The sequence below is a fragment of the Camponotus vicinus genome, unplaced genomic scaffold, assembly GCF_025532165.1.
Source record: "Camponotus vicinus isolate PSW18456_S1 unplaced genomic scaffold, iyCamVici1.0 SCAF_8, whole genome shotgun sequence".
Lineage (NCBI taxonomy): Eukaryota > Metazoa > Arthropoda > Insecta > Hymenoptera > Formicidae > Camponotus > Camponotus vicinus.
The window spans coordinates 4330550-4344893 of record NW_028141980.1 but is presented as its reverse complement, the minus strand read 5'-3'; the positions used below and the strand labels follow the sequence as shown (position 1 = coordinate 4344893).

At 41.6% G+C, this 14344-nt stretch overlaps 1 protein-coding gene across 1 annotated transcript; it reads left to right on the top strand.

The window, feature by feature from the left end:
* The first annotated feature begins 2262 nt into the window (after window positions 1–2262).
* LOC145976313 (uncharacterized) lies at window positions 2263–13442 on the top strand. Its single transcript, XM_083107378.1, has 2 exons — window positions 2263–2589; window positions 13182–13442. Exons 1-2 carry the CDS (start codon window positions 2263–2265, stop codon window positions 13440–13442), a joined length of 588 nt encoding a protein of 195 aa, XP_082963504.1.
* Window positions 13443–14344: the final 902 nt, after the last annotated feature.

Genomic DNA, 14344 nt, shown 5'->3' with positions numbered 1-14344 from the left:
GGCAAAGAACCAGCTGTCTCGAACCGGGATAACCGGACCGGATCGGCGCCATCCTCCGAGGACGGAGGACGAAAGACCTGCCTCCGGAAGACCACGGATAGTAGGGTCGCCGAAATTCGGAATTTTAAATTATCGGGGCCGTTACGGCCCTCGATACGGCGTTGTCGCGGGGCGCAGTAATACCTCGCGTGTCGCGGCGCTATTGGCCGCGAATCCGCGCACCCTTGCGCGCAGGATTGACGCCGCTATCGACCCTGGATCGCGAGATCCAGGGAATCATTCTGGTGCGGGCGCTCTCAACTTGTAGACGTTTGTCGAGATATATATTCGTTGTCGTCATGTGTGTCGCCGTCGCAGATCAAGTCGAGAGGACGAGCCGAGGACCATCCCCTGGCCACGGGAGAAAGTATCGGTGAGGTTGCCCATCGCTGAATTGTGAGCCACGTACGCGATTCTGTCCGCGGACCGGCCGCTTTGACGCCGTCGCCATTTTCGTGTCTCGTTGTCGCTCGGGGATTGTACCGAGCTCGCGATTTTCGTGTATTTCGGGCGACCGGAAACAAGCGACCGAGGCACCCAGGACAATCGTAACGTCGGCCGTAGCTGATAAGGAACCGTCTCTCTCTGGGATTCGGGGTGTCGTGAAACGCGTAGTGACCGGCTCTCATATATCGATCACGTGCGCAGTAAATCGCGGGGAATGCGTTCGCTATCCGTGCTGTCGAGAAGAGTTGTCGAAGCCGCATAAGACATCCCCGTAATCGATCTTCGGGCAATTTTCGTTAGTAATTGGCGTGTATGTGAGAGTGTGACCGTGTGCGTGTCGTGGCGTGACAAATGTCGTGCTGTCTTTGTTACGCTTGTTACTTGTATGAATTGTGCATATTGTGAGATATTCGTCGTGTGTATGAGTGTGTCGCGGTGTATAATAGATTACAGCGAATTAAGAAAGTGCCGAACTTCGAGGGTTTCGCGTGGGTAAAAAGCGTTACGCCGAACAGAAGTGAAGCGGCGTCCGACGGCTATCGAATTTCGAGCGAATCGATCTTGTTCGTCGCAAGCGAGATTTTCCGTCTTCGCAAATTGCTTGATTACTCTCGCTCAATTATTAAGCCTCTTTCCGAACATAGTGCTGTCGATTAAAAGAGCGAATGAAAGAACAAAGGAAATAGATCTGTAAAATGAGTCATCGATAAGATTGTCGAAATTGTCGTTACGTTTTCGAAACGCCGTTCGGCCTCGCAAAGTCCGGCCATAAAAACGGGCCAGAAAAACTACAAATATCAAAGCTTTCTTATTGTTATTGTTATCACCGCTGTCGAAGAATTATTCGGTATACGTTCCGTTGTTTCAAATTTTCGAAATTATGTTAACCGCAGTTATATTCCGTTAATTCAGATTTGCTAATTTATGTTATTATTATTATTTCTTTCTGGAAACTCGTTATTTCTTTGACTTTATATTCTTTCTTTATATTTCTTTTCTTGAATAAATTTGTTATATTATCTTTTCTATTAAATTCGCGTAAGTTATTTGAGTGTTCGTTTTTCGTGAGTGTTAGATTCCGTTGTGTTTGTCAATTTTGGTAATTACCGACAACCTCGCAGAAAATAATTCAATATCCTTTTCAACAGACCCTGCCCCTCTACCGTTAGGTGAGCTAGTCGGCCCGTGGCGAAATAGACTAACGTTTCCTTTTCGTGTCATTCTGGCGTTTTAGCGAACTGATACGCGAGAGACCGTATCTGGCGCCCAACTTCGAGATCTCGAAACGGCCTTCGCTTCGCCGCGGCTCGCGCGAGAACACCCTCCATCTTAGTTCCTTCGAGCGCGAGTATCCTCTATCCGCCTTGTGTTTTTGACGGCGTTTTCGCTCCCCCTTTAACATCCTCCTCTCCAACACCCGAGGAGGATTGAAAAATTAAAAATAAAAAGCGTCGCAATATATATATATATATATATATATATATATAAAACTATAAGATATAATTGGAAACAAAATATTGAACAGTATTAAACATTATTAAAACTATAAGCTACATGCTAAAATATTTTATATACATATATATATATAATGTTTTAACTTCTTATATATACATAATTCTAACAAATTTGATGCGCATTTCGCTATGCTGTAAACCGCTAGAGTCACGCGTACAGCGCGCACGCTCTGCTACGTAAGTCACGCCCACTAGAAAGAGATAGAAACTCATATTAACGACAGTTATCCTTTTCTCAGTGACGGATACCCCCACTACCATAATGAACGCTCATGAGCAGTCTATTCTAGTAAGTCTATGGGCGCGACCGATGGACGAGGGGCTCCGCGCGGGGAAGGGTGAACCGCGGCGTGATCGATGGACGAGGGGTCCGCGAGGAGAAGGGGGATCCGCGGAAAGAGAAACGGTGCTAAGGTGTGAGAAGGATAGCGCTACGTGTGGGAAAAGGATAACGCTAAGTGTGAAGAGGACGACAAAGGCACGACAGTGCGACAAGGATGGCATCAACGTGCGACAAGGATGGCGTCAACGTGGGACAAGGACGACGCATTGTAAGATGACGTATAGGTGGGAGAAGGACGACGCAAAGGTAAGTGAGTGAGTGACGAGCATACGAAAGAGAGAGACTTACAATTAGCGCGCAAGAGAGAACAACGCGTGCGAGAGAGAACGTAGCGCGTACGAAAGAGAGAACGATAATGTCGCGAGAATAATGACGAGTGTGATAGAGACAACGATAAAGACTTATAACTAGCGCGAGAGAGATAGCGCAAAGGATGGGAGCGCAAGGGAAAGGTGTGTAAATAAATACATTTTTTCAATTATAAATATAAAATATAAAATTTATTTAACTGTGTAACAGTTACATTTCTGTGTCATAGCGCGTGCGAGAGAGATTACTATACTTATTCTATCTAAGCGCGAGAGAAAGAGATAGCGCGAAAGAACAATGACGAGTGCCGAAGATAGAGAGACTTATGATTAACGCGCGAGAGAGAGAGCGCAAAGAAGATATCGCGAGACTTACAACTAGCGCGAGAGAGAGATGCCAAAGGATGGGAGCGCAAGGAAAGGCGTATAAATAATTGCAATTTTTCAATTAAAATATATAAAGTTCATTAAAATGTGTCTGTGTAATAATACATTTGTGTGTGTGTCTGTGTTTAATAAAATAATAATAAGATATAAAATTTAATTTAAAAATATAAAAATATATAAAATATAAAACTTAATAATAATAAATATAAAGGTGGGGAGGTTGCGCCGGGCTAGGTAGGAGACCGCTCCTGAAACAGAAAAAAGAAAATATACTGCCTTAATGGAAACCTAGTTACAATAAAATTTATAAAAGAAAAAACACATCTATCAATCCATTCCTCTTCTCTTTCATTCTCTTGTCTTTCCTCATTCTCCTTCTCTTCTCTTTCCTCTTCCTCATCCTCCTGCTCCTGCTCCTGCTCCTCCTCTTCTCTTTCCTCATCCTCCTCTTCCTCCTCTTCTCTTTCCTCCTCCTCTTTCTCTTCTTCAATATTCCAATCTTCTTGGACCCAATTTTCATGAATAATTTCAATGTAGGGCTCTTCCCTGAAGAGCCGCCGCAGGTCGAAAATATCTTCGATCTGATGACTCTCCGGGGTGTAGCCCCACATGTGGAAGAAGTCCTCCCGCGCTTGCCGCCGCACCGTCCGCACCATTGTCGACGCTCTATGTTGGCGAACCCGGGAATTTCCATTTCGTCCTGGAACTACGTAAAAAATATAATTAATATAAATACACAATTTTTTTACAAAATATTCGCAAAAATGATACTTACATTCCACATGAAAGCTTCAGGAACACGATACATAAAATATCGAATAATTTTCTCTTCCATTCAGGATATATATCTACGCGATCCATTTTTTTTTAATTTGGCACTTCTTAACTCGCACACTATCTGCAACTTTGTGACGAGGCAACGAGGTCTCGACACGAGATTTTATAGTAGAGATGTAGCATTATCACCATATCAAAAACGCGTCGTAAGACAAAAGTATACGCGGTCCCATGCAACTCTCAGCGTGATATACAGGGTGGCCCACATAACTCTTAACAGCTCAATATCTCGAAAACTATGCCATCGATTTTAATGTTCTTGGTCTTAAATTGCATGGATCTGAAGGGCCTTTCTAACTACATAAACGTGAAGTGGCCCCCCCTTCCCCTTTAAGGGGGGGCGGGGGTAACTTTATAATTTTAAATGGAACCCCCTATAAAACGTTATACATTTAGATTCTACAGGAAAAAACAAGTAAATTTTGTCTGAAACATTTTTTTGTCAGATATTTCCATGATGAGATATAACAGTTTGAAGTTTCGACTTGTAGGTACTTACTTGAAGCGCTCGGAAATAGCGTTGTTGAATTATACGCGCTTGAGTTCTTTGCTTATTCGTGAAAAAACAAAAATAATAATATTTACAATTCTTGAGTTTGACTCAATTATCCATGAAAACGTTTTCAGTTTAGAGCTGTTATTCAAGCAGTAACATTGTGATTATGGCTATTTTTGATACAGAAGTGAATATGTTATTAGTGTTAGGTGAATGCCAAAAAAATTATCGGCGTGCAGCAGTGATGTTTTTTGAACGTTATGGGATCGAAAAATCTCATGTAACATTTTATAATTTAGAAAAGCGGCTTCGTGAGCACGGTGAATTGTGTAAAAAAATTCGCAATAAACCTAAACCTGTCACTAATGAAAATAATAGTGTCAATATTCTTGCTGCAATTACATTAAATCCTCATATTAGTCAACGTAAACTTGCACAAACATCACATATCAGTCGTTCTTCAATTCAACGAATTTTGAAACGGCAAAAATATCATCCATATCACTTGATTTTATCACAAGAGCTTTCGATGGCAGAATACGATCACCGCGTAACATTTTGTGAGTGGCTGCAGGGTGTTATGGAAAATGACTTTTTATGCAAAATACTTTTTTCCGATGAGGTTACTTTTATGAATTCAGGACATGTAAATAAACATAATATGCATTATTGGGCCGTTGAAAACCCACATTGGATGCGATCTGTTCCCTTTCAACATCGATGGTCTTTAAATGTTTGGTGTGGCATAATAGGAGATTTTGTGATTGGACCTTATTTTTTTGAAGAAACTGTAACATCTGAAAGTTATTGTGATTTATTAAAAAATCATTTGCCTGCGCTTTTGGAAGATGTGCCACTACACATTAGAAGAGAAATGTGGTTTCAACAAGACGGCGCTCCTCCACATTTTGCAATCATCACCAGACAATTTTTGAATGAAAAATTTGGGAACAAATGGATAGATCGTGGGGGACCTCGTCAATGGCCTCCTCGATCCCCCGATCTAACACCATTAGATTTCTTCTTATGGGGATATGTAAAGGACAAAGTTATGTTTGAACCGCCGACGACAAAAGAGAATATGAAACAAAGAATACGTGACGCTTGCGCTTCAGTGACTCCCGAAATATTAACAAATGTTAGAACAACTTTGATGTTTCGAGTACATAAATGTTTACAAGTCCGTGGTGGACATTTTGAACATTTAATTTAAAGAACATTTTATTTCTTCACGAATAAGCAAAGAACTCAAGCGCGTATAATTCAACAACGCTATTTCCGAGCGCTTAGTAAGTACCTACAAGTCGAAACTTCAAACTGTTATATCTCATCATGGAAATATCTGACAAAAAAATGTTTCAGACAAAATTTACTTGTTTTTTCCTGTAGAATCTAAATATGTAACGTTTTATAGGGGGTTCCATTTAAAATTATAAAGTTACCCCCGCCCCCCCTTAAAGGGGAAGGGGGGCCACTTCACGTTTATGTAGTTAGAAAGGCCCTTCAGATCCATGCAATTTAAGACCAAGAACTTTAAAATCGATGGCATAGTTTTCGAGATATTGAGCTGTTAAGAGTTATGTGGGCCACCCTGTATAATATAATATTAATATTATCATATCGCTACTTTGTGAGGAGACAACGAGGTCTCGACACGAAACTTTAGAATAGGGACATATCATTATCGCTTTACCAAAAACGCGTCGTAAGACAAAAGTATGCATGATATAATATAACATTATAATGTGTCAAACCTGCTCGAACGGTCATCGAACGCAAACGAACGCTCGTCGAACGGTCATCGAACGGAAATGAACGGTCATCGAACGCAAACGAACGCTCGTCGAACGGTCATCGAACGGAAATGAATGACTGTCGAACGCAAACGAACGCAAACGAACGCTCGTTGAACGGTCATCGAACGGAAATGAACGCTCGTCGAACGGAATCGCAAACGATCTACCAATTCGTTGGGATCGTTCCAATGCCAACATAATCGATCATGTTGTCCCTTAGCGTCATGGTGCGCGGCGCGTCTATACCTCTTCCCACCTTTTTATCGGGGAATAATGCCGCAATTATATATTTATACATGTATCTTTTATTGCTTTTAATAGGATTATTAACTTTGTTGTCACGTTTATGCGCATTTGTTGTTTTTAATATACTTTGATATTTATACAAATCGTCTTGAGTATATTTTTTACGATTGGGAAATTTTCTAAAAATTAAATCGTAGATACCTTCGGTTCCCGTATATTTTATTCCATCGATAATTATATTATCTTCCTTGTCCACATCGAAACGTTTATCACCGAGCATCATTCTTCGCTGGTAAATTTAACACCGTAGACGTAATCCATACTCTTATTTTTATCAACACTCATAGCTCCTATATATTTTTGCGCTAGTGGACCAAAATGATCTCGGAATGTCTTCTGACCTTCGGACGTTTCTAATTCGTGTCGAACCGATGTTACAAACGAATCAGGCGTGGTCTCGTAAATTTCTTCAACGGACGGGGATGGTATTGTTTGACACGGTTGTACTTTTATCGGAGTAGAAACAGTAGCCATATTAGAAAATTGTTTCCTTCGTTTTGATCGATTCAGTGTCGAATATATCGGCGAATCGTTTATCGGAATATTTATCCGTGCTCGCTTTATTCCTTGCTTTGACTCGTTTATTTTTTCTTCGTGCTTCTCTCCGAATGTCAAACTCAATAGATCGATTTTCGACGTATCAGATTCCACAGCATTTTCGACAAACTGTTTTAAAGGTTCGGTAATTGGCTTAAATTGTCTTTCCAATGCAACGTCTTCCTCCATTTTATCAGTTTTCAAAGCGCGATATTTTTTGCGAATTGATTCGCTCGTTTTTGCAATCTCTCTCGCAATCTTTTCACGATCGCCGTTCATGATGCTCGATCGATGTGTCGATGACGACTGACCGCTTTCCGGTATCGCGAAATCATTAAATCCTCTTCTATATCGTCCATTGATCAACGTGCTGTCTTTATCAATGACTACGAAGCCATATTTGCGTTACCAACATTTCTGACAAAATGCGTGGAAATCGTCGTAAAACATGTCGGTATTTACATGATCGTTGTACACATGTTTCAAGTTTGTGCCGTCTTGTTTAAATCAAATCAAAAGATTCCCATTGTTGCGTATAAGATGCTTAGGTATCTTGGCGTACGTTTGACAAAGATAGAAACAGTCGACGCTCGAGTGCCGAACCATTGCAAAGTACTCTCTTATCGTATCTTGCTTGTCGCATGCCACGTCATCAAAGATAAAGATGGAATTCGGAAGCGCCTCGCTCGGCGGAATGACATCGCTGTTATTAGAGAATGTGAAATAACCAATTTCGTCTATAGGTGCTAATAAATTTTCCAAGTATCTATATTTCGGTTGTTGAAGCGATTTCGAGTATACGTACGCGTTCTCGAAACGTACACCGTACGGACTTTCTATTAAACTAATCAACACGTTTGTCTTACCGCAGTTTGAAGGGCCGCAAACGATACCGCGTATAGTAGTCGGTAGCATGTTTCTATGCTTGTGTACTTTTTTCTCCGATATTAGTCTATCGTCGAAATTTGATACTTTGATTATCCGCGCTTGTCGCACGAACCGCATGTTTTCTCTTTCGAATCAATTTTGCGAATGATCACGAGGGGGAGACCTATTTATAGAGGTGTCTCAACTCGAAACCGCTCAGTATCAAAAATGTTTCTCCTTCTCTCGGATAACAGAGACATTCTCTGGCTTACCGCTGAACAACTGCAGTATATCCCAAAGATTGTTTTACTACAAAATTTTGGTGATTACGTGGAACGATTGTGGAACAAGCTTCCAGAATATATAAAGGCTGATTCGGAGGTTCGACAATATCGTTCGTGCATGCGACATTACAATCAACCGTGGCAGCGAACACATATCGACGGTCCGCCACCGTTAATAAAAGATTGCTACGAATGTCAGCGAGAATCGTAAGAGGTAGCGGTCTCTTAAATCGTGCGATAAACGCGCTTCCCATTGAATTACATATTCCCGGTTATCAGTTTTGTGGCCCGGGAACATGATTAGAGAAACGATTGGCTAGAGGCGATCGAGGCATCAATCCATTGGACGCCGCTTGTTGCGAGCACGACATTGCTTACTCGCGAAGCAACGACCTCGGTCAACGACACGTCGCGGATCGCATACTAGCTGCAAGAGCGCGAGAACGCATTACCGCGAGGAATTCGACTCTTGGCGAAAGAGCAGCCGCTACGACTGTTTGGGCGGCAATGAAGACAAAGACTCGGCATGGGGATGAAAAAGCCATCGACAACAAAGAGGAGGAAAAAACGAATACTTCCAGTAGCGAAACGCGGTGGTATTTTACCACTTTTACCGTTGTTGGGAGTTGTCGGTTCTTTGGCCGGCGGTGCAGCGGGAATCGCAAAGGCGGTAAACGATAGCAAGGCGGCGCAACGTCAGCTGGAAGAGTTGCAGAGTCACAATCGCGCTGGAAGGTCGCGGACATTATCTCGCTCCGTACAAGCGTGGAAAGGGATTCTCAACAAAGTCTAAGAGAAAAAAAAACGTCGAAAAAACATTAAAAATGCCTACGGGTGCGACAACTAACGTGCAATTGGAACAATTGGCGAAACGTATGCACATACCGTTCTTTAGAGGTGTTTTCATGCGCAATAATTTACCAATAAGCGGTGTACGATGAAACGAGAGCGGTATCGTCAATTTGGATGACGTTGATGGTCCCGGTACTCATTGGGTAGCGTATGCAAAGAGGGGAGATCGTGTCGTATATTTCGACAGTTTTGGAAATCTTCGACCACCCAAGGAACTTGTGCGATATTTCGGACGAGTGAAAATTGAATACAATTACGCATCTTATCAAAGTTACAATCAGAGCATCTGTGGACAGTTGTGTTTAAAATTTCTTCAAACAGTCGACGATCAATTTAAAGCCTAACAATCCATCGTCACGACTCAGTATTCGTTCGACATGTCACTGACACTTACGTTGACTGGCAGAAGCAGCGTTCTCGCTGTAAGCTATTTTCCCGCTATAGATTTGACCGATGCCGATTACGAGCTCGGATTAACTGATTTTGAAACTTATCACACGATTCCGAATGTAAATTTTTCGAATAATAAATTTTACTTTGGCAACGACGACAAGGAAATTACGATTCCCGAAGGATCGTACGAATTGCACGCTATAAATGACTATCTCAAACGCACAATTTTGCAAGATGAACACCTTTCCAGAGATGTTGAAAACGATTATGATGAGGAATATCCAATAACGCTCCGCGCCAATCATAGCACGCTAAAGAGCGAAATCAAATGCACCTACAGAATAAACTTTACCAAACCCGACAATGTAGGATCCTTGCTTGGATTCTCATCGAATCGTATATTGCAACCTCGCAAGTGGTATGAATCGGACGAACCGGTTAATATTATAAACGTAAATATTATTCGTATAGAATTTAACGTGACTACTGGTGCGTACAGCAATGGCATGCGCGTACACATGATACATGAATTTTCACCGAGCGTACCGCCAGGATATAAGATATCGGAAACGCCTGCACAGATCATTTATCTGCCGATCATCGTACGGAGCATTACGGATTTAACGATACGTATTGTGGATCAAAGAAGTCGATTGCTCGATTTTCGAGGAGAGGAAATTATCATAAGATTGCATATACGGCGGCGACAAACATAGTATGCTCGTGCTGAACGAAACGGAGCACGCGAGAGACAATACTTTTACGAGGGACAATACTATTGCGGTATCGGGTGACAATAATAAGATAGCCGTTAAGAAGAAGCTGAGCGCGTTGAATCGTGAATTTTTAAAATCATTGGGATTCATCGTACGAAAAGAATGATTGATATTTTGAATATCGGAGGTGAGCCAGTCTTTGACGATCGCATCATCAAGATTGAGACTCATACGTACAATCCGTATGCCAATACGACGCTTGGATACAGCGACGAGATACGAATACCTATACAACATTAGGATTTGTACACGTTACTGTGCGAAAGCTTTCTTTACATCGGGGGAAGGTTTAATGTGCGTAAAGCGAATGACGAAATGAAGGTTGTATTGGGAAACAATTGTGTCGCATTCATGTTTGATGAGCTTCGATACGAACTCGACGGAGTAGAGATTGATCGCAACAGAAATGTTGGAATAACTTCGACGCTCAAAAATTATGTCTCTCTAACGCACCAGAAAAGTATATACTTGAAGAACGCTGCATGGGATTTGACGTACAACGGTGACAAAAATTATTTCAACTATTGCGTACCGCTCAACATGTTGCTGGGATTTTGCGAAGATTATAAACGCGTTGTGATTAACGCTCGTCACGAATTGATTCTGATATGTTCGCGCAACGATAATAATTGTCTATTCGGACATCCATCGTCGGAAGCAGAGATTGAATTACTCAAGATACAGTGGCGTATGCCTCATGTAATATTGAACGAGATTAATAAATTGTCGATGTTGCGAATGTTGGAAAGCGGACGATACTTGAACATGAGTTTTCGATCTTGGGATCTATACGAATTTCCTCTGCTACATAGCACGACTAAGCATTCGTGGACTGTGAAAGCCGCCTCCCAGCTAGAGAAACCACGATATGTGATCTTTGCACTGCAAACTGGTAAAAAGAATTCAGTGTCACAAGATGTTACATTATTCGATGACTGCAAATTGACCAACGTTAAACTCTATTTAAACTCGGAATTTTATCCCTACGATGATTTAAATTTAGATTTTGAAAAAAATAGATTTGCCGTCCGACATGTACTCTCGTTTTCGCAAATCTTATTACGGATGTGATAACAGCACCACGCTATTAACCATTTCAAAGTTTCTACATTGCGATCCTCTCGCGGTCATTGATTGCTCGCGACAAAACGAGTCTGTCAAAACTGCTACTGTGGACGTGAGAATAGAGTTTGAATGCAGGGAAAATATACCGGCGAATACTGCCGCCTATTGTCTCATCTTACACGATCGGGTTGTCGAATATAATCCATTGACCAATGTAGTCCGCAAAATTACATAAGTCAGCAAATATCCCCTCCATTGCATATGAAGGAAAATATAAAAGATTGAGATGTTTGACGATCGACATCAGTCTGTGATCGGATCTTGTCATCATGGCTCCGCCAACGTTTGTGGATCTACAAGGATTTATCGTTGGCAAAAATTTTGTCGTGAAGGAAGCTGCGGTTCTGAGAAAGGGATCCGTACTTTCTCATTACATTTTTACATGTCCCGAACCATGGCACATGCTCACAAAATCTGAGAGATGTCAGGTTTTATGGCTGATGAAAAATCACCATGGATTATCGTGGAATGATGGACACGTTTCATATTGGAAATCGAAACGTTTAATTACGACGGCGGTGATGGGTGCAACGGGGGAGGATGATGATGCATCACCTCTCGTGTACGTTAAAGGACACGAAAAACGGCAATGGTTAGCCGATATACTAGACAATGATGCGAGAAACGATGTGATTATCGAAACTTTGGATGCAGACTATGAGAATGTAGCTTCTTTAAATAAGTTAGATATTAAGAATACTGTACGTTGTGAAAATCATGTAAAAAATTGCGCTTTACAAAATGTATTTAAGATTTATAATTGGTGGTTGAAACATCATGATAATGATTCATCGAATCCATATTTATAATAAATTGATGCGATATATTTTTATCGTCTTTCTTATTCTCGCCATTCTTTCCTTTTCCTTATCTATGTATGTGTGAAGTATCGTGTTTCCGTACGTGACACAGCTGCCGCAGATATTGTATTTCGATACTACATTGTGGTACATTGTAATACATTTAAATATTTGATAATTGAATATAGTTTTGCGTTCAATAGTCGTTGATTTCCGTTCGACGAGCGTTCGTTTCCGTTCGATGACCGTTCATTTCCGTTCGATGACCGTTCATTTCCGTTCGGTAGCCGTTCGATGGTCGTTCGACGAGCGTTCATTCCCGTTCGACGAGCGTTTGTTTCCGTTCGACGGGCGTTCGTTTCCGTTCGATGATCGTTCATTTCCGTTCGACGAGCGTTCGTTTCCGTTCGATGACCGTTCAACGAGCGTTCGTTTGCGTTCGTTTGCGTTCGACAGTCGTTCATTTCCGTTCGATGACCGTTCGACGAGCGTTCGTTTGCGTTCGATGACCGTTCATTTCCGTTCGATGACCGTTCGACGAACGTTCGTTTGCGTTCGATGACCGTTCGAGCAGGGTTGACACATTATAATGTTATATTATATCATGCATACTTTTGTCTTACGACGCGTTTTTGGTAAAGCGATAATGATATGTCCCTATTCTAAAGTTTCGTGTCGAGAGCTCGTTGTCTCCTCACAAAGTAGCGATATGATAATATTAATATTATATTATATACCACGCTGAGAGTTGCATGGGACCGCGTATACTTTAGTCTTACGACGCGTTTTTGATATGGTGATAATGCCGCATCTCTACTATAAAATCTCGTGCCGAGACCTCGTTCTCTCATCAGAAAGAGTTTACAAGTGCGCGAGTAAGAAGTGTGTAAAAGTTTAAAAAACAATGGATCATCTTGCATCATTGTACAAGGACTGGAAGACGAAATTGATGGACATATTATGTATCGTAGCACTCAACATGACTTTCACGTGGAACGTAAGTAGTGTTTTGTGATTATTTTGTGAAAAAGTGTAAAAAATTTTGTATTTATATTAATTATACTTTTTATGTAGTTCCAGGAAGAAGTCCGCATTCCGGGCTTCATGAACATAGAGCACTGCCAGTGGGTGCGGGCGGTGCGCCGGGCCGAGAGGGAGAATTTTGGAGACGTGTGGGACGACACCCCGGAGGGCCTAGATGGAGATATATTTGATCTGCGGCGGCTCTTCGGGGAAGAGCCCTACGAAGAAATAGAAGAAGAGATATGGGTCCAAGAAGAGGAAGATTGGGGAGAAGAGGAGGAGTGGGAGGACTTAGTAGCCCCAGGGGGCTAAGGTATATCTATTTTTTTACAATTTTTATTATTAATTATTAAAATAAAGCTAATGAAATGTCTCTTTTTCTGTTGCAGGAGCGGCCTTCCCTTAGCCTAGCGCATCATCCCCTCCCCATGTATTTTTTATTATATATTTTTATTTTTTATTATATATTTTTATTATATATTTTTTAAATTTTTATTTTATTATTATTACATATAAAGCACATACACACACATACACACACACACAAAATTGTATAATACACACATTTTAAAATAAATTTTATATATTTTAATTTAAAAAAGAATGTATTTATTTACGCGCCTCTCCGTGCGCTCTCTCATCCCTTGCGTCTCTCTTGCGCTAGTTGTAAGTATAGCGATATCTTCGTTGCGTTCTCTCTCGCGCGTTAGTTGTAAGTCTCGCGATACCATCGTTCTCTCTCGCACGCGTTGTTCTCGCGCTCTCTCGCTCTCTCTCGCACGCGTTGTCTTGCGCTATTATCGTTCTCTCTCGCACGCGTTGTTCTCGCGCTATTATCGCTCTCTCTTTCGTACGCGCTATCGTTCTCTCTCGCACGCGTTGTCTTCGCGTTATCGTTCTCTCTCGCACGCGTTGTTTTCGCGTTATCGTTCTCTCTCGCATGCGTTGTTCGCAATATTATCATTCTCTCATTCATATATTCGTTGCTCAGTTACCTTTACATCATCCTTCTCTCATCTTACAGTGCGTCGTCCTTGTCCCACATTGACGTCATCCTTGTCATACGTTGATGTCATCCTTGTCACACGTTGATGCCATCCTTTTCCCACATGTAGCACTATCCATTTCCCACAACTAAAGCTATTCTTCTCACACTACCGACTTCTTTCCGCGGATCCCCTCTACCCGCGCGGACCCCTCGTCAATCGCTCGCG

Coding starts and splice junctions, on each gene's coding strand:
- LOC145976313 (XM_083107378.1), top strand. CDS start 2,263: ATGAACGCTCATGAGCAGTCTATTCTAGTAAGTCTATGGGCGCGACCG. Junction 2,590..13,181: donor GGGAGAAGGACGACGCAAAG/GTAAGTGAGTGA, acceptor CTTTTTATGTAG/TTCCAGGAAGAAGTCCGCAT.